Source organism: Staurois parvus, unplaced genomic scaffold, assembly GCF_062004578.1.
Source record: "Staurois parvus isolate SC_StPar_1 unplaced genomic scaffold, SC_StPar_1.0 ptg000634l, whole genome shotgun sequence".
NCBI lineage: Eukaryota > Metazoa > Chordata > Amphibia > Anura > Ranidae > Staurois > Staurois parvus.
The window spans coordinates 1,726,620-1,745,497 of NW_028318430.1; the positions used below are offsets into that span (position 1 = coordinate 1,726,620).

At 39.3% G+C, this 18,878-nt stretch overlaps 1 protein-coding gene across 4 annotated transcripts in view; it reads left to right on the forward strand.

The window, feature by feature from the left end:
* The window catches only part of TMEM131 (transmembrane protein 131), a 278,778-nt gene that overhangs the window by 184,949 nt on the left and 74,951 nt on the right, over positions 1 to 18,878 (forward strand). For all 4 annotated transcript variants that reach the window (XM_089693479.1, XM_089693480.1, XM_089693481.1 and 1 more), the window contains exons 12-19: positions 447 to 555; positions 5,038 to 5,146; positions 7,465 to 7,618; positions 7,713 to 7,883; positions 10,000 to 10,110; positions 11,553 to 11,687; positions 14,479 to 14,583; positions 18,182 to 18,268. In XM_089693479.1, coding sequence (XP_089549605.1) covers positions 447 to 555; positions 5,038 to 5,146; positions 7,465 to 7,618; positions 7,713 to 7,883; positions 10,000 to 10,110; positions 11,553 to 11,687; positions 14,479 to 14,583; positions 18,182 to 18,268 — 981 coding nt within the window. The remainder of the gene's footprint in view (positions 1 to 446; positions 556 to 5,037; positions 5,147 to 7,464; positions 7,619 to 7,712; positions 7,884 to 9,999; positions 10,111 to 11,552; positions 11,688 to 14,478; positions 14,584 to 18,181; positions 18,269 to 18,878) is intronic.

Here is an 18,878-nt window from a genome sequence, read left to right on the forward strand (position 1 = left end):
TGTTTGCCAGTGTCCAATCACTTGAAGGAACATGAAATCCGTTGTCTAAGAATATACCTGTGTCCTGTACTGTATTCCAAGAAATGTTTTTTTGCAGGCAGACGAGTTAAAAATCACTTTTTTTAATCAACATGAATTAAAGGAATATATGCTGGTACAAGCAAAAATAAAACTATGTACTACTACTAAATTTAACATTGCAGTATTGCAAATATGATTTACCTAGCCCCTAGCCTGGAATTTCTCTCATGTCAAGGCTTCCCAAAAACCTTTAATGGGGTTACAATACTGATTGTATTGATTATATAAATTGTCGTTTTGATCAATGTTGCATTTTATCCAGGTGGTTTTCACAATGTTAATTACATTTTACCTAGCAGTAATACATGTTTGAATTTTCTTTGTGTGGTTTAAGGCTTACTTATGGTAACTCTGTTTTTATTTAGAGTGTCCGGTCAACCCCACAGAATGATGCCATAACGGTTTATTTTAAACCAATAACATTAAAAGCTTCTGAGAGCAGATACACCAAAGTTGCAAGCATCAGTTTTGATGGTAAGGGTTTCTTTGTTTTTTTTTAAGTTTTTGTGAGTGGTATAAGTGACCTAAAACCGCTGTTATTTAAAGCCTCAAAAAATGTCTTTACTTTTTTTTTTTTTTGTCTTTTTAATATAAAGAGAAGAGTTAGAACCTGATTGTAGTTTTTATTGCAGTTTGTGTCCATACTGGGGAAAAATAAAACATTTTGTAGTAGCATGAGAAAGGGTTAGAACTTTTCAAAATGTTTTTATTTATCCCTTCCTGTGGCAGTGCAACTTGCAACACTATTGTTTGTAGGGACAGAGAATAACTCTCCAATAGTGTAACAGGCAGAAATAAAAGCTTCACAGAAAATTTTACTCTTCTTCCCAAAACCAAAGAAGGGTTGGCTTGGAATAGGCTTTAAAGCAGATGTTAAGCTTGTTAAAAAACGAAAAAAAAACTTATCTAATCAAAGCTAAAAATAAAATGGTTACTTACCTATCAGTTGCTCCAGGCTCCATCCAGCTGCTGCCACCTGACAAAGCTGTGTTGCGCTGGACAAGTACTTCCGGCCAAAGGAATATGTTTAGGGAGAACCATTAAGTTGCTTGCTCTAATTGAGCCTCAGCCTTTGACAGAGCTCATGTAGGTAATTGCTTTGGCTTGGCTCTAAGTTTCTGGTACCCAGAAAGAGCTTTGTGATGCACAAAAGTTGTGTTCTTTTTTTTGTTTTCTTTTAATTTGGCTTGTGGGTACTCTTTAAAGCCATGTTTCTCAAGTAATGTGTCATAAACCAAAAGTGGGTCTCGACCAGGGGCGGACTGGACCGTGGGGCAAGTGCCCCCACACGGGCAATAAAACGTAAAGTGCCCTGACAACATAGCTTAAGAAAAATCGCTGGCTGCACAAATATAAATGTTAAGACGGCTGGGACTGCAACTACGGCTGGCCTTTTTGTATTATTGCGGCCATCCGGGCCCACAAAGGTGGTGCACTTACAAATTGGTCCCACAGCCCTCTCGTTCATTCGTCCTTCCTCCACGACAATGCTGAGAGGAAGTGACCTATAACTACACTTCCAGCCAGCCACACAGGAAGAAAGAAACACACCAATGGACGCGAGGGAATGACTCCAGTAGGCACTTTCCTGGGTTGTGGACAGGTGATGGAGAGCGCATTTTGAAAGGAGGGAAAAAAACAGGAAAGCGATGATGGGGGAACTGAAAGTATGCATGAAAGGGGAGTACTGAAGGAAACAATGAAAGGGGAGGGCCTGAAAAGGAGGTCAAGGGGGGGTATGAAAGGAGGGGGATAAGGAAAATATTGCACAAACTAATTTAATTAAAAAAATTATTGAAGACATTAATGCTCTTAACTTAGTGTGCCTTTGAGAGAGTGAGAGGTAGAGGAGGCATTGCTCAGCTTAATGGGCTATTGGTATGAGGTAGAGGGAACATTGCTTAACGTCAGGGGGTATTGGTGGATTTGTTATTTTTTAAACATCTAAAGTGTTTTTATTATGTAAATTCATTTGCATAGTAGAATACTGCACAAGTTGTTTTGTGGAATTAATTCTAATGTTTCAGAAATTAAATTATTTTTGGGTCGCGACTTAATGACCAAGGACAAATGCGGGTCCTGACGTTTTAAAGCGTACATGCAATCTGACTAAATAAACCCCAAAATATGCTTATTTTTTAAGGCTGACTAAGTGGTTACCACATGTTTCTTTGAAATCTGTTGCACAGTGTTAAATGTCTCTCATGTTACACTAAATATGAACTATAGGTATTTCTGATCCTTTCGCTGAAGGCATTTACTTGGTTTTAATAATGTCCCTCCCTTCACTTAGCCAGGGCCTGCTCAGTGCTCTTGTGCAACTTTTATTACTCCATGTACTGTTACATACCGCACTCCACATGGGACTGTGATAGGTTTGACGTCGAATTGATTGATTCACCTAAAAAATCTCTGACAGTGATGGCAAAATAATTCTACCTCTGGTTAACCAGTATGAGGCTAATCTAAGCACTTTATTTACAGGTGCATCTCAATAAATTCAAAGATCATTAAAAAGTTAATTTATTTCAGTAATTCAATTTAAAAAGTGAAACTTGTATATTATATAGATTCATTAGACACAGAATGATATATTTCAAGCATTTTTTTTTTTTTTTTAATTTTGATGATTATGGTTTTCAGCTAGCGAAAACCCAAAATTCAGTATCTCAGAAAATTAGAATATTACAGAAGACCAATTAAAAAAAAAAAAAAAGATTAATACAGAAATGTTGGCTTACTGAAAAGTATGTCCATGTACAGTATAGTATGCACTCAGTACTTTGTCAGGGCTCCTTTTGCATGAATTACTGCATCAATGTGGCGTGGCATGGAGGCGATAAGCCTGTGGCACTGCTGAGGTGTTATAGAAGCCCAGGTTGGTTTGATAGCGGTCTTCAGCTCGTCTGCATTGTTGGGTCTGATGTCTTTCGTCTTCCTCTTCACAATACCCCACAGATTCTCTATGGGGTTTAGGTCAGGTGAGTTTGCTGGCCAATTAAGCACATTGATACCATAATTATACTTTTGGCAGTGTGGGCAGGTGCCAAGTCCTGCTGGAAAATGAAATCTGCACCTCCATAAAGCTGTTCAGCATAGGGAAACATGAAATGCTCTAGAATTTCCTGGTAGAGGGCTTGCTGACTTTGGACTTGATAAAACACAGTGGACCAACACCAGCAGATGATATGGCTCCCCAAATCATCACAGACTGTGGAAACTTACTCATGCAATTTGGATTTTGTGCCTCTCCAGTCTTCTTCCAGACTCTGGGACCTTGATTTCCAAATAAACTGCAGAATTTACTTTCATCTGAAAAGAGGACTTTGGACCACTGAGCAACAGTCCAGTCCTTTTTTCTCCTTAGCCCAGTTAAAATGCTTCTGACGTTGTCTCTGGTTCAGCAGTGACGAATGCAACAGTTGCGTGTGTGTTTGTGTGTGGTTGCTCTTGAAGCACTGACACCAGCCGTAGTCCACTCCTTGTGAATCTCCCCCAAATTCTTAAATGGCCTTTGCTTCACAGTCCGCTCAAAGCTGCGATTATCCTTGTTGCTTGTGCATCTTTTTCTATCACACTTTCCTTCCACTTAACTTTCTGTTAATATGCTTGGATACAGCACTCTGTGAACAGCCAGCTTCTCTAGCAATGACCTTTTGTGACTTACCCTCCTGGTTGAGGGTGTCAATGACTGTCTTCTGGACAACTGTCAAGTCAGCAGTTTTCCCCATAATTGTGTAACTTACTGAACCAGACCATTTAAAGCAGGGGTCCCCAAACTAAGGCCCGTGGGCTGGATATGGCCCATTGAAGACATTTATCGGGCCCACCGAGCCGGATGAAAGAAAAATGCTCCGGCCAGCAAATAGCTCCAAGCCCCATATTTCACTTGCTGCAGCTAGAGGAGCAACAGGAAAGGAGAGCACACCAGGTACAGTGCATTGCAGTGTCCAATGTGTCAGTGTACAGTGCACTGCGATATTCAGTGTACAGAGCATTGCGCTGTCCAATGTATCAGTGTACAGTGCATTGTGGTGTCCAGTGCATTTTAAATATTCCTTTTTTTTTGCACTACAAATAAGACGTGTGGCGTAAATACTAATTTGTTCATATTTTTTTTTTTTCAAACTGTAATCCGGCCCCCCCAACGGTGTGAAGGTATGTGAACTGGCCCCCTGTTTAAAACGCTTGAGGACCCCAGATTTAAAGGTTTAGGAAACCTTTACAGGTGTTTGAGTTAATTAGCTGATTGAAGTGCGACCCCATGAGTCTACAATATTGAACTTTTTCACAATATTCAAGTTTTTTGAGATACTGAATTTTGGGTTTTCACTAGCTGTAAGCCATAATAATCAAAATTAAAAGAAAGAAATGCTTGAAATCTATCACTCTGTGTAATGAATCTATATAATATAACCTTTTGATGATATTCTAATTTATTGAGATGCACCTGTACAGTTGTTTTACATGCAGTTTACTTCATTACTGACTTTTGATTGATTGGCAGATTAAATACATGTTTATAAAGCAGAGCTCCTCAAAAACTGTAGCTGCTGACTTTCCAGTTCCAGCTCAGGACTACTGGTTGTCTGGGAGCAGCCACTCGCCGGTGCCTTAACCAGTGAACCTCAAAAAAGAAAAAAAAATCCTATGATGTACATTCTCTGTCAGTTCAAATTTGTAAATTGACTTTAATGTAATATCAAATTTTATTTTGTGAGTGAGCTTTAGCTTTGTATACTAGCCATCTGAACACACATCACGAGTCTACCGCAAATCATCACACAGAAGCATTTCTGTTTATTATATTTTCATGTGTACTTGTAATTGATGTACATCATACAAGTGTGAAACCTAGTTGTATGTATTTTATAGCACTGTTTTGCTCATTTACTTTTCAAATGCTCTACTGTAGTTGCACATTATTTTTTCTTTTTTTTTTTTTTACTTGCGCAGCATCTAAAGCAAAGAAACCATCACAGTTTTCTGGAAAAATAACAGTTAAAGCAAAAGAAAAAAGTTATTCAAAACTTGAAATTCCATATCAAGCTGAAGTGTTGGATGGGTACGTAAATTGTCATCAAGCTTCGTAATAGTGAGGGTAATGGCATGAATGGATCATTTTTTTTCGAAATGTTCTCAGATGTTGGTTACTAATCAACTGCTGAATAGTAAGCTATTAAAGTGGACTTCTTGCTCAGCCTGTGCATGAGGTACATGCTTTTGTAAAGATCCAGAGTGTGTCTGTCAGCCTGAACAATGCAGTATAAGCTAAACATTTCCACCCAATCTAGGCCTACTTTTTTCAAACTTTAAGTTTCATGTCTTTTTAGCTATATTGGATGTTCTATGGACAGCCTAATTACTGGTTGTGTCCTTTGGAGCTTCACTTACAGTGGGGCAAAAAAGTATTTAGTCAGCCACCAATTGTGCAAGTTCTCCCACTTAAAAAGATGAGAGAGGCCTGTAATTGGCATCATAGGTAGACCTCAACTATGAGACAAAATGAGAAAAAAAATCCAGACAATCACATTGGCTGATTTGGAAAGAATTTATTTGCAAATTATGGTGGAAAATAAGCATTTGGTCAATATCAAAAGTTCATCTCAATACTTTGTTATATATCCTTTGTTGGCAATGACAGAGGTCAAACGTTTCCTGTAAGTCTTCACAAGGTTGGCACACACTGTTGCTGGTATGTTGGCCCATTCCTCCATGCAGATCTCCTCTAGAGCAGTGATGTTTTGGGGCTGTCGCTGGGCAACACGGACTTTCAACTCCCTCCAAAGATTTTCTATGGGGTTGAGATCTGAAGACTGGCTAGGCCACTCCAGGACCTTGAAATGCTTCTTGCGAAGCCACTCCTTCATTGCCCGTGCGGTATGTTTGGGATCATTGTAATGTTGGAAGACCCAGCCACGTTTCATCTTCAATGCCCTTGCTGATGGAAGGAGGTTTGCACTCAAAATCTCACGATACATGGCCCCATTCATTCTGTCCTATACATGGATCAGTCATCCTGGTCCCTTTTGTGGAGAAACAGCCCCAAAGCATGATGTTGCCACCCCCATGCTTCACAGTACGTATGGTGTTCTTTGGTTGCAACTCGGCATTCTCTCTCCTCCAAACACGAGTTGTGTTTCTACCAAACAGTTCTATTTTGGTTTCATCTGACCATATGACATTCTCCCAATCCTCTTCTGGATCATCCAAATGCTCTCTAGCAAACATCAGACGGGCCCGGACATGTACTGGCTTAAGCAGGGGGACACGTCTGGCACTGCAGGATCTGAGTCCCTGGCGGCGTAGTGTGTTACTGATGGTAGCCTTTGTTACGTTGGTCCCAGCTCTCTGCAGGTCATTCACTAGGTCCCCCGTGTGGTCCTGGGATTTTTGCTCACCGTTCTTGTGATCATTTTGACTCCACGTGGTGAGATCTTGCGTGGATCCCCAGATCGAGGGAGATTATCAGTGGTCTTGTATGTCTTCCATTTTCTAATTATTGCTCGCACAGTTGATTTGTTCACACCAAGCTGCTTGCCTATTGCAGATTCAGTCTTCCCAGCCTGGTGCAGATCTACAATTTTGTTTCTGGTGTCCTTCAACAGCTCTTTGGTCTTCACCATAGTGGAGTTTAGAGTGTGACTGTTTGAGGCTGTGGACAGGTGTCTTTTATACCGATAACAAGTTCAAACAGGTGCCATTGATACAGGTAATGAGTGCAGGACAGAGGAGCCTCTTAAAGAAGAAGGTACAGGTCTGTTAAAGCCAGAAATCTTGCTTGTTTGTAGGTGACCAAATACTTATTTTCCACCATAATTTGCAAATAAATTCTTTCCAAATCAGCCAATGTGATTGTCTGGATTTTTTTTTTTCTCATTTTGTCTGTCATAGTTGAGGTCTACCTATGATGCCAATTACAGTCTTCTCTCATCTTTTTAAGTGGGAGAACTTGCACAATTGGTGGCTGACTAAATACTTTTTTGCGCCACTGTATCTGTTGCTTGACATTGTTTTGCCATAGTTATTTTGTTTTAAACCCACCTGTATTGTTACTGTGATTTTTAATATGCAAAGCCTACGTAGTGATAAAGGTCGAACACAACACTTCTTGCACACCAATACCTCTGAATTTTCCCCACTATTACATGCAATGATTGCAGTTATGAAGCTATGCTTTAAATGTCTCACATTTTATGAATATGCCAGTCTCGCTGTGCTAAGAAGACATCCTCCCTCTTTTTCCAGCGATGAGATCCTTCACCACATACAGTAATGTACATATGGGGCAAGCAGGTGAACAGATTTTTTAATAAGGTTTAGGAATACATGTGCCTTTCTTTCTTATAAATCATCCTAAAAGACTGTTTATTTCACTTACAGGTACTTGGGGTTTGACCATGTAGCTACTTTATTTCATATCCGGGACAGTCCCTCTGATCCAGTAGAAAGACCCATCTACTTGACAAACACCTTTAACTTTGCTGTTCTCATTCATGATGTCTTGCTTCCAGAAGATGCAAAGATCATGTTTAAAGTAAGGTTAACAGCCTTGAAATTCAGCTGGCAATTTCAGATACAAAATTCTTGCAGTAAAAATTTGTTTTGTATTTATTTCCCTCTAAATGCAGGTCCAGAATTTTACTTCACATGTATTAATTCCTCCTGGTGAATCAAGATATATATTCTCATTAATGTTCATACCATCCACCTCCTCTGTCCATATTGACAGCAATATATTACTTATTACCAATGCATCAAAGTTTCATCTTCCCATTCGAGCATACACTGGCTTTCTAGATGTAAGTATGACTAGATTGTTTACAGCCATATACTGAATCCACATATTTCTATAATTAATTTTTGAGCATATCAGACACTATAAAATATACTATATGCAAAGACTGAACTGATTGCAGAAGCCTTGTTGCAAATGTAATTAAAGCGAATACGGTTGTCTGTTCTTTGGTTTCATTTGGCAATGAGGAAACTTACACTGACACCTAAATTTATTCAGTGGGATATTAAAATAATGTATACACCCTTCTTGTACACATACCCTTTTACAGAGAGTGTGCAATCTATCAAAACTGAGGCAGACAGAATGTTAGTAGATGTACATGGCAAGCAATGAACTACTTTCTTTAGCTTGCTCAGGGGGTGCCTTGCACAAGTGCTCCAGTGTTGATAAATTCCTCTTAAAGTGATATTAAAGGCTGACTTTGACATACTTACCTGTTCTGTGCAGTGGTTTTTCACAGAGCAGCCCCGATCCTTCTCTTCTCGGGTCCCTTGCTGGCGCTCATGGCCCCTCCCTCCTGCTGAGTGCCCCAGAGCAAAAGCAGCTTGCTGTGAGGGCACGCAAGGGGCACGCAAGCAGACTCACTCCCGAGCCACTGCTCTGTGAGTCCATTCGCACACAAAGCTGCGGCTCGGCCCAGCCCCCTCTCTTCCCTCATTGGATTACTGGCTGTGATTGACAGCAGCTGGAGCTGATGGTTCCTGCTGCTGTCTCAGCCAATGAGGATGGAGAGTTCCTGGAGAACCGAGGTTCTCGTGCACATCTCTGGATCATGATGGGACTCAGGTAAGTATTAGGGAGGCTGCTGCACACAGAAGGTGTTTTTTTTTTTTTTTTTTTTTTTTTTTTTTTTTTTTTTTTTTAACCTTCATGCATTGAATGCATGAAGGTAAAAAAGCTGGCGCCTTTAGAACCACTTTAATGTTCTAGAAGTTGTAAGTAGATAGCATTGTTATATAGATTCTCTAAATTTACTTAAGAGCTGTAAGAAAGAAAGGTGAAATGACTGTATTCCATCACAGTTGTTACATTCATAACAAAAAAAAAAAGTTCAGTTCATAAAATGAACACACCAGTATTAGGATACTTAAAGCAGGGCTCCACCCAAAAGGGGAAGTTCCGCTTTAAGGCTGTGTCCTGTTCAGGATTGGCACCTTTGCAGGTACCGGAGTTTGACCGGTACCTGCTCCCACTTCGCCTAGGCGATCTGAAGCGGAAGTTGTCTTCCTTCCCTCCCCGTAGTTTTCTGGGACACAACAGGTCTTAGAAGACTACAGGACCATTCACAAGGTGCAGCTCTGCTCCAACATACACAGTGGGCACTCAGCTCTGAAGCCGCAAGCTGTCAAAGCCAGGTACTCATACTCAAGGTGCTGGCACTGGGGAAAAAAGGGTGACCAGTGAAACGGGCTGTTGTGCGGGCACTGCTGGATCGAAGGACAGGCGAGTGTCTGTTTTTTTTTTTTTTTTTTAAAAATCAGTAGCTACAGTTTTTGTAGCTGCTGACTTTTTTTTTTTTTTTTTTAATTTTGACTGGAGCTCTGCTTAAAAGGTGTGTGGGTTTTTTTTTTTAAATCTGAGAGCAACTATATTAGAAAATTCCCAAGGCTAAAGTAAATGTCCATATCCTTTTGTTAAAGCTTTGTGAATTGTGATCCTTAATTAAATAATCCTGTTTGAATGGCTAGATGAAGAGCCATCTCTGTAGTTCAGTATCTGTACTAGTTTTCTTCTGTCTAGCATTCTTCTGACTGGAAATTGTGTTCCTTGTTACCTTGTACATACTTTCTGAGCTTGTTCACTAGCATCCATTGTCGGGTATCAAGCCAAGTTGTTGCATTGTCATCTCTGATATTTATAATGTCTCTATAGGTATTTGCAGTAGGCCGGCAGGTTTGTTTTGTTCTTCACAAATCTGAAAAGCGTGCATTGCACTATTTGTTTTTTTTTTCTTCTTCTAACGTGCACTTACTTTTTATCATGTATTAAGAGAAGGGTGTCTAAACATTCACTATTGGTAATGAAGGTTCATTCGGAGTAATGTGTGCTTTTTTTTTATCTGCTGATTTTAAAATTACTGAGCAATGAGTTGAATTTTTTTTTTTTTTTTTTTGCAGCATTTCATTTTACCGCCAAAACCAGAAGAACGTTTTTTAGATTTTGGCATTCTAAGTGCTGCAGAATCTAGCAGTCTACTTATTGCAATTATAAATAGCAACCCCATTGAGGTAAGAAACATGTCTTTTCTGTATATACACGGTTACTCTGTGGTAATGGCGTTTCTTTTCTAGCTTGTGTTCATCCTTTGCTGGTTTTGCCTGATTTTATGTTTGCAATTATTTGCTCAGATATATACCAAACAATAATGGCATCTGAATTTTAATGTGTATTTACAATAAAAACGCTCAAACTGCTTTCCACAGAGTTAAATATATATTTTTTTCAACTGCTGAGGCATTTCAGTACTTGCAAGTCACTGGATCCTTGTTAAAAATGCCTGTTAAAAATGCCTGTTTGTGATTTCAACTTGTAAAATGTGGTGTATTTCATTTGGAAGATAGCTCCCTATTTGAAGCTGTCATTTATGCAATACTTTTTGGCTATTCAAATTTATTGGTTCTAATAAAATTGAATCATATTTGGTTGTTCCACAATATAATATTTAACTTGCTGATAAACTCTGAAGCTTCTATTTTTGTAATCCCTTTCATTTTTTTCTCAGGTAAGGTGATCAGGTGCAGCTATACAAAAAAAAAAAATTAACCCCAGTCTGTTTTTTGACCCTGAGATGACGCTTGACCCACATTTTTCTGTTATACTTATGTACTCACTGGTGGAGTCTCATACTCTGGTGGTGTTTCCTGCAGAAGCAGACTGTTAAAATGTAATTTTTAGTTGGATGCATTAGTATAGATATGGTCTGACACCTGAATAAATTGAAGAGTGAACCCATTATCTTTTACTCCTCTCTTTACTTGTCTATTTTGACATGTGTTTTTTTTTTTTTTTTTATAATCTAAGTTCCTTAGGCCCCAATGAAACAAACCTCATTGAATGTATATTTATGCAATAGTTTGGAGTACTAGAAATTCTAATTACTTTTTTTCAGCACACAAAACCTCATAGGCATCTTTATTTCTTTGACCCAGACTTTTGACATATTTTGGCTAAGTAGTGGAAGCAAAGAGACATGCTCACTCTAAAAGTAATCATTAATTTTATTAAAGCAAAATATAGTAGACTGCTTCACAGTTGTGGAAAGTGGTTATTGCTGCAGGTGTTTGAACATACACCTTCTGCCCCTGTTTTCAGGCTGCTACTGTAAAGTTGGAAGCCTTATAAGATTTTAAGCTAGATCCATAGAACTGTGGCTATGCCCACCTTCCCATGTTTTTTCTTTTCTTTCTTGGTTTTACAATACTGTAGGTTACTTTAAAAATAGTTTTGTGTTTAACAGTTTCGTCTCCATTATCTCCTTCCCTAAGGTGTCTGTTTAAACATTTGTATCATCAGACCAGAGACATTAAAGCAAAGTACATTATACATATTTAATCCTTTTCTCAGTAACCGTTTCTCTTGGGGTACATTTTGTAATGATGTTAATTAACTTGCCATGTCAAAATGTTATCACTACTATTACTTATTTTATTTTGCATGTTTGCTGTTTTAGCTGGCTTTAAAAAGTTGGCACATAATTGGAGACAGTCTTGCTATAGACTTCTTAACTACAGACAGGGGAAACAGGACCTCCATAATAGCAAGCCTTCCTGAGATTGAAAATGCAACTGCATCGGATCGTACTTCAGTAAGTGCATTGTGTTTGTATTCATTATCAAAAGGTAGAACAGCATTATATAGATTTTAAAAGTATTACTGTTGGTTTTATCATGGGGAGTCCTTTATTTAAAGGGAGAGGGGTAGCTCAGTTTTTTTTTCCTGTTTTAACAACTTCAGTACTGGGCACTTTCTTTCTTTCTTTTTTTTTTTTTTTTTTTTACACAAATAGAGCTTTTTTGGTGATGTTTTATCACCACTGTGGTTTTTATGTTTTGCTAAATAAAAAAAAATCCTGGGAAGTTTGAAAAATAATTTGCCTTTTGCTTTCTGTTATAAAACTTTGCAATGAAATAATCTTTCTTCATAAATTTGGGCCAAACTGTATTCTGCTACATCTCTTTAGTGAAAATAACCCAAATCAGTGTATATTATTTAGTCTGTCAGGAAAGTCCACAAACTATGGTGTGTGTGTGTGTGTGTGTGTGTGTGTGTGTGTGTGTCAGACATGATGGCCTGTCTTTTTTTTTTTTTCTTTTTTTCTTGAGGCTCAAAAACACCAGGGCAGTACAAATATCCCCCAAATGACTTATTTTTGGAAAATACACTCACTGGCCACTTTATTAGGTATACTTTGCTAGTGTCGGGTTGGACCCCTTTTTGCCTTCAGAACTGCCTTATTTCTTTGTAGCATAGATTCAAAAAGGGGTTGGAAACATTCCTCAAAGATTTTGGTCCATATTGACATGAGTTGCTGTTAACTTTTTGTCATCTAGAATCAGGCTGCCCATTCTCCTCGCTCAACAAAGCATTTTCGTCCACACAATTGCCGCTAATTGGATATTTTCTCTTTTTTGGACCATGCTCTGTAAACCCTAGAGATGGCTGTGTGTGAGAAGTCCAGTAGATCAGCAATTTTTTAAATACTCAGACCAGCCCTTCTGGTACCAACAACCATGCCACGTTCATAGTCACTTAAGTCCCCTTTCTTCCTCAATCTAATGCTCGATTTGAACTTCAGCAAGTAGTCTTCACCACGTCTGCATGCTTAAATGCATTGAGTTGCTGCCATTTGATTTGCTGATTAGTAATGTGTTACCAAGCATTTGAACAGGTGAACCTAATAAGGTGGCCGGTTATTTATTTTTTTTATTTTCTTAAATACACTGTGACCAGAGCAATGTGATTTTACCATAGTAACATTGTACTACTCTGGGGAAGTGATCAGGATTTTTTTTTACTCCCTTATGATTGCTTATACCAGTGAATCTCACTGGTATAAGCAGCCATTTTTACTTAATGAAATTGACTCATTCAGTGTTTACCATTATGGTTAGCTGTGATTAGCCACAGATAATCACATGGTACAGATGGGCTGTGATTGTCCCTGTTTGTACCATGTGATCACTGTTAGCAATCACAGAGATCAACACAATAGTACACAATGGATGGCATGAAAGAACGTCATCCATTGTGTACCATTGTCATGTGATCTGCTGTGATTTGGTCACAGCTATCACATGGTGCCGGCAGCAGCCGATACAATGATTGGTCATTTGCTGCTGTTAGGTGGTGACAGATCTCGTCACAACACAGCCTGTTCTGGGAGGACATCATATGACATCCACCCGGAATCACAAATGTCCCACTCGGCCGTCATTTGACAATAGACCGGCGGGAAGTGATTAAAGTTTTTAATTATTATGCATTTACAGATAAGCCAAAACACTTTCAGCATTTCTTAAGTTGTTAATATATAGGTTAGATTCTAATAGGGGTGCCAGTAGGCAGTTCATAATGCAAAACAAAAACTGTAATGTAGTTTATAAAATATTGAAAATGTTTTTGAATGTATTCTAGTTCAATAACATGTTTACACATACTGTATTAATGTTGTTTGTACCATCTAATGCATATAGGGGTGCTCAACCCATGGTCCGCGGGCCACATGTGGCCCTTGGAGCTGTCTGATGTGGTCCTCAAACCAGGGAAGTTCATGCCCAGTGTCGGCAACCCGTAGACCGTGATCTAGGTTTGCTAATCCGCCATCCCAGAGCATCAAAGTGCACTGAGCCGTCACCAGCAGTAGAGAAGACAGGCAGGAGCCGCAAAAGTTGGTTCCTTTCCCAGGCAGAGTGATGCCAAGTGACTTCGCCTGGGACCTTTCTAGCAGCCTGTAGACAGAGAGCGATGCCAGCAGGAGCTGGAAGAGAAAAAAGGTCCGTGTTCTAACCAAACACATACACTGTGGTTTTCCAGAGGGCATATTAGAACCTATACATTAATAACTGTTAGGCTTCTTTCACACTGATCCATAGGTGCAGTGCTTGCCTGTGGATTAGCTGCACTGAGCCACAGATTTCTATTATATCCTGCGGAATCCTATGGCAAAACGCAACTAATCCGAAGGAAAGCCGCAGGTGCACTGCGCTGCAGCCATGGTGCGTGTAAACTGCAATGCATCAGTGTGAAAGTAGTCTTTTAAGGGGGCTCAGGACAGTAAAGGTTTGTTTACGTTCGGGGGAGGGGGTGTTAAAACCCCATCGCTGAGACGTATTTTTACCACAACCGCTGAAGGCCAGCTTCTCCTCCTCTCCCTCCTGCCAGCATTCATTGGCTGCAAGAGGAAAATGTTCATTATGATTTCAAAGTTCGATATGGCTGCCCTATGTATTCAGGTATATGTAGAACTATATTTAGAGAGAAATCTTTTTAATATTTTGCATGTACTGGTAGGATGCTTTACATCATATAGTTTTAATTACTACGTATATCTTTAAAAAAAAAAAAAAAAAGCTTGAATGAAATGTCTTTTATTTCAGGTTATATTAACTTCAGGCTATTATGCAGTGTTTCGAGTAACATTGACCGCAAAGAATCTTGAAGGATCCTTTGATGGAGGTATCCAAATAACCACAGATTATGAGGTATTTTAATGCATTTACTTTTCTTCTTTTGTAGTTTTGCCCTCTAGCAGTAGTTTCTAAAGTATATCCTACATTGTAGCCTGTGTTCAAAATTCGAGAAATATTTACTCTTCTGCCAATCAATCTATGTTAGTTCCTCTAATTTCTAGGCTATTACGAGTTGTGTTTGACATCCTCCTATTTTTGTGGATGGATAAATCGATTTTCCCATTTCTTTGACTTTTAATTGCTATACATTTCTTTAAGTTCTGTATATTCTCTCAACCTTGGTCTAGCTGTCCTGTTATGTAAACTAGCAAAATTATGCAAATTTAATGAACATGAATGAGGTAGAAGAGAATGACAGGTTGACTGTAAGAAAGACCTAGACTGTATAAGACCTATACTTTTCATCGTTTTCCCACAGCGTTTTTTTATATCTTGTGCATCTTTTAAATTAGTATCATAGTTGTCGATATTCAATCAAAGATCTGGAATGGTTTTGCTTTTCAATGGATTATTCTAACCATTTTTAGTGAAAAGATGTTTAACCCCTTCACGCCTAAGAGTAAAACTAAACTAAATGCCTAAGCACAATTTTTCAATGTTGACATGTGTTAGTAAAATCATACATATCATCACAACTACTTTGTACATCCAGGTGAATTATACCGCATTTTTTTCTGGACAAATTGGGCTTTCATTTTGGTGGTAAATGGTAATAGATATCTCCGGATTTGTTTTTATTATCAAAGGAAAACTGGACCAAAATAGTAAAAAAAAAAAATTGGCTCCCGCTGCTGTCCACCATAAATCCTGTGGTGAGGGAGCCTGGATGCAGGCTGCTTGCTATGGGGGCACTAGCCGAAAAGGAGCAATCAGGAGCACTGGCAGGGTACCTCAAAAGAGGAGGATCGGGTCTGCTCTTTGCAAAACCAGAGCACAGAGCAGGTAAGAATTGTGTTTAAAAAAAGGAAAGAAACTAGAACATTTTAACCACCTCCCGCCCGCCATGTAGTAATATGACGGGCGCAAGGTGGTTCTATCGTTCTGGGAGGACGTCATATGACGTCCTCCCAGTCTCACTCCGCATGTGCGGCTCAGGAAGCGCGCGGCGATGCGCTGTGTCCCTCGGATACAGATCACCGATCACATAAAGAGCCGAAGATGTCGGCTCGGTCATGTGATCAGCTGTGTCCAATCACAGCTGATCACATGTAAACAGGGAAATGACGGTTATCGGCATTTCTCTCCTCTCGAGCTGTCACGCTGACAGCTCGTGAGGAGAGGAGAGCGGGTAATCAGCTTTCCGCGGAGGGGACATGTACACTGATCATCAGGGCACTGATAATCAGTGTATCCCCAGCAGTGCCACCTGTCAGTGTCCATCAGTGCCTTATGTCAGTGCTCATCAGTGCCACATATCAGTGCCTACCAGTGCACATCCATGCCACATATCGGTGTCCATCTGAGCTACCTTTCAGTGTCACCCATCAGTGCCAGTCAGTGCTGCCTTCAGTGCCGCCTATCAGTGATGCCTGTCAGTGCCCATTAGTGCCACCTACCAATGCCTCCTCATCAGTGCCACCTATCAGTGTCCATCAGTGCAGCCTCATTAGCACACATCAGTGAAGGAGAAAAATCACTTATTTACAAAATTTTATAACAAAAACTAAGAAAAAACATTTTTTTTTCTACATTTTCAGTGGTTTTTGGTTTGCTTAAGAAAAAATAAAAAACCCAGAGGTGATTAAATACCACCAAAATAAAGCTCTATCTGTCACAGAAAAATGATAAAAATGTCATATGGGTACAGTGTTGCATGACCGCGCAATTGTCATTCAAAGTGTGACAGTGCTGAAAGCTGGGAATTGGCCTGGGCAGGAAGGGGGTATAAGTGCCCTGTAGGCTAATGGTTAAGATACCAATTTTCTTGTGTAATCATTTAGGCTACTGCAGGCTCCACACTTGGCGTTTTAATAACGCTGGAAACGTTAGCTGTGTAAAGTCACATTAAAAGTGTGCGTTTTTTCTTTTTAGCGTCTTTGCATTGCATTTTTTCGCGTTTTGCGGTTTTTAGGAGTTTTTTAGTGTTTTTTTTTTTTTCTTTGTTTTGTTGAAAAAAAATTTTTTAATAAAAAAAAAAAATCCCAACACGCCGGTTTGATGTGTTGTACCACGTTTCGCCACTATTTACTGTGTTTTACCACGTTTTGCTGCGTTAGAGCGGTTTTTTTTACAGCTAAAAAAACTCCTCTAGAATCCCACTAGTTCTGGGGGTTTTTTTCAGCCAAAAAACACTGATTACAGTCTGTGTGCATGAACAGCTAGGATAACATGCTGGGGAGTTTACTGGCTGTAGAAAAAACATCAAAAGGGCGCGGTGGGGTTGGCAGAGCAAGAGAACTGTGAATGACACTGAGAACTGAGCAATCAGCAGTTTTTGATCACTCTGTTCTCAGTCTTACAGCCGGCAGGGGACAGATGCAGCTTTGGACCAATACTGCATTCACCTAGGTAAGTATGATTTCTAGAAAAAACACACAAAATAAAGTTCTCTTTTAATAAACTGCTATGAATAAGAAGAAAAGCACTAGTTTGGGAGCGTGGCGTAGTTTTACGTTGTGAGAATTAAAGCAAGTTTTTACCTAATACCCAACTGAAAACAGTATTAAACTCAAAACCAAAAATGTTATTATATTGCAGCTTACCAATCATTGGAAATGGTTGGTTGTTGCATAATTTATCTTTTTTAAGCCTTTCCCCCTCTGTTTTCATCTGGCCAGTAACACCACCTGTACTAGAGTGCCTATAGTCTGGACGAAGGAGCAACAGAGACATCTTTGGACAGAAGCAATATTGTTAAATGACCTAGCAGATTACATACATTAAACTTGTTTAAGCCACATTACAGTTAACACATTTTAAACAGAGCAACAGTTTTGTTCTTTTTGGGATAACAATTTTACGCAAATAAATAAAAGTTGATCATTATAAGCACCCCTGTCAGTGTTAAATTGTTTGTCTCAACCCTCTACGTGCTACATCTGCATGACAGCTAGTTCTGTTGTAAAAACAGACTTGCTGGCTAGATCACCAGGTGATAAAAAGAATACAAGCCTACAATAGGAAAGGAATGCAGTCATTACATCTAAAAATTGGGAAGTTGCTAATAGTAATAGTTTGCTTTTGGGTTTAATTCTGCTTGAAATCTCCAACTGTGTTTCTCTCATGGATTGACTATGAATACTGTTTTCTCTCAGTGGAAATGTGCATTTGGCCTTCCCAATTCAGGGTTCTCTGCTGTCATAAATGCTGGCCACATTTATCATGTGTTCTCACAGAATAATGGAGTTGAAGAAAGATTGGGGTATGTCTGACTCAGCCTGTTAATTGCCAAATCGACTAGGCCAAACCATTTTTCCTATTTGGCACATTTGTATTTTTGGCACACTGTGCAACTGCTGTAACAGAACTGTGGTGGTAAAACAAGGAATATAGGGTCAATCAGTACAATGCCTGACCTATTATATCTATGACTTCAGTTGAGTTTTAAAATCAAGAATTTAACCCAATATAAAACTGAGAGACATTTATTCAACATTGTTTCCATTTCTAGATATTGACAATACCTGTGAAAGCAGTGATTGCTGTTGGTTCACTGACCTGTTCCCCAAAGATCATTACTCTTCCTCCTTCCTTTCCGGTAAGAGTTTTTGTACAAAGAGCTAAAATTTACTGGCTTTTGTGAACATTGAAAACAAGAAATCTTTATTTCTAGCTAACTGTGATATGATTTTGTGAATTCTGCAGGTGGGCATTATTTTAGAGTGTGTTGTGGGATATGGTAATCTACAGGGAGTGGTAATGCCAAGGCTTAATAAAGAAGTACGTAGCAACACCAATAACTTTGCAGAGCAGTCCTTTATTTCATGTTGCTTGCAAAACCTGTGGTTCAGCAGAAGCTGGTAGGCACTTTGCTATATATCAAACAATGTTCTTAGCTTTCACAGCTATCTTCTGTGAACTACAAAACATTTCCCCTCCTATGTAAGGGAAATGAGAAGGGGAGTGTTTGTAGTACAAATCAGAAGAGCTACCTAGGTTGAGTAGGGGTTGCCATTGTAAGACAGGATCACAAGGAGATAAGGGAAAAAGCCTGAAGAAAGCAAACAAATGCTCCTGCCACATATGACTGTTAAGCTACAGTATATTTTTTATTTTTGGATTTAGATAAACCTCCTCCCAGGGCCTGTGCTACCACTAGGCAAACTAGGCAGCTGCCTAGGGTGTACTGCCGCCTAGGGCACAGGCAT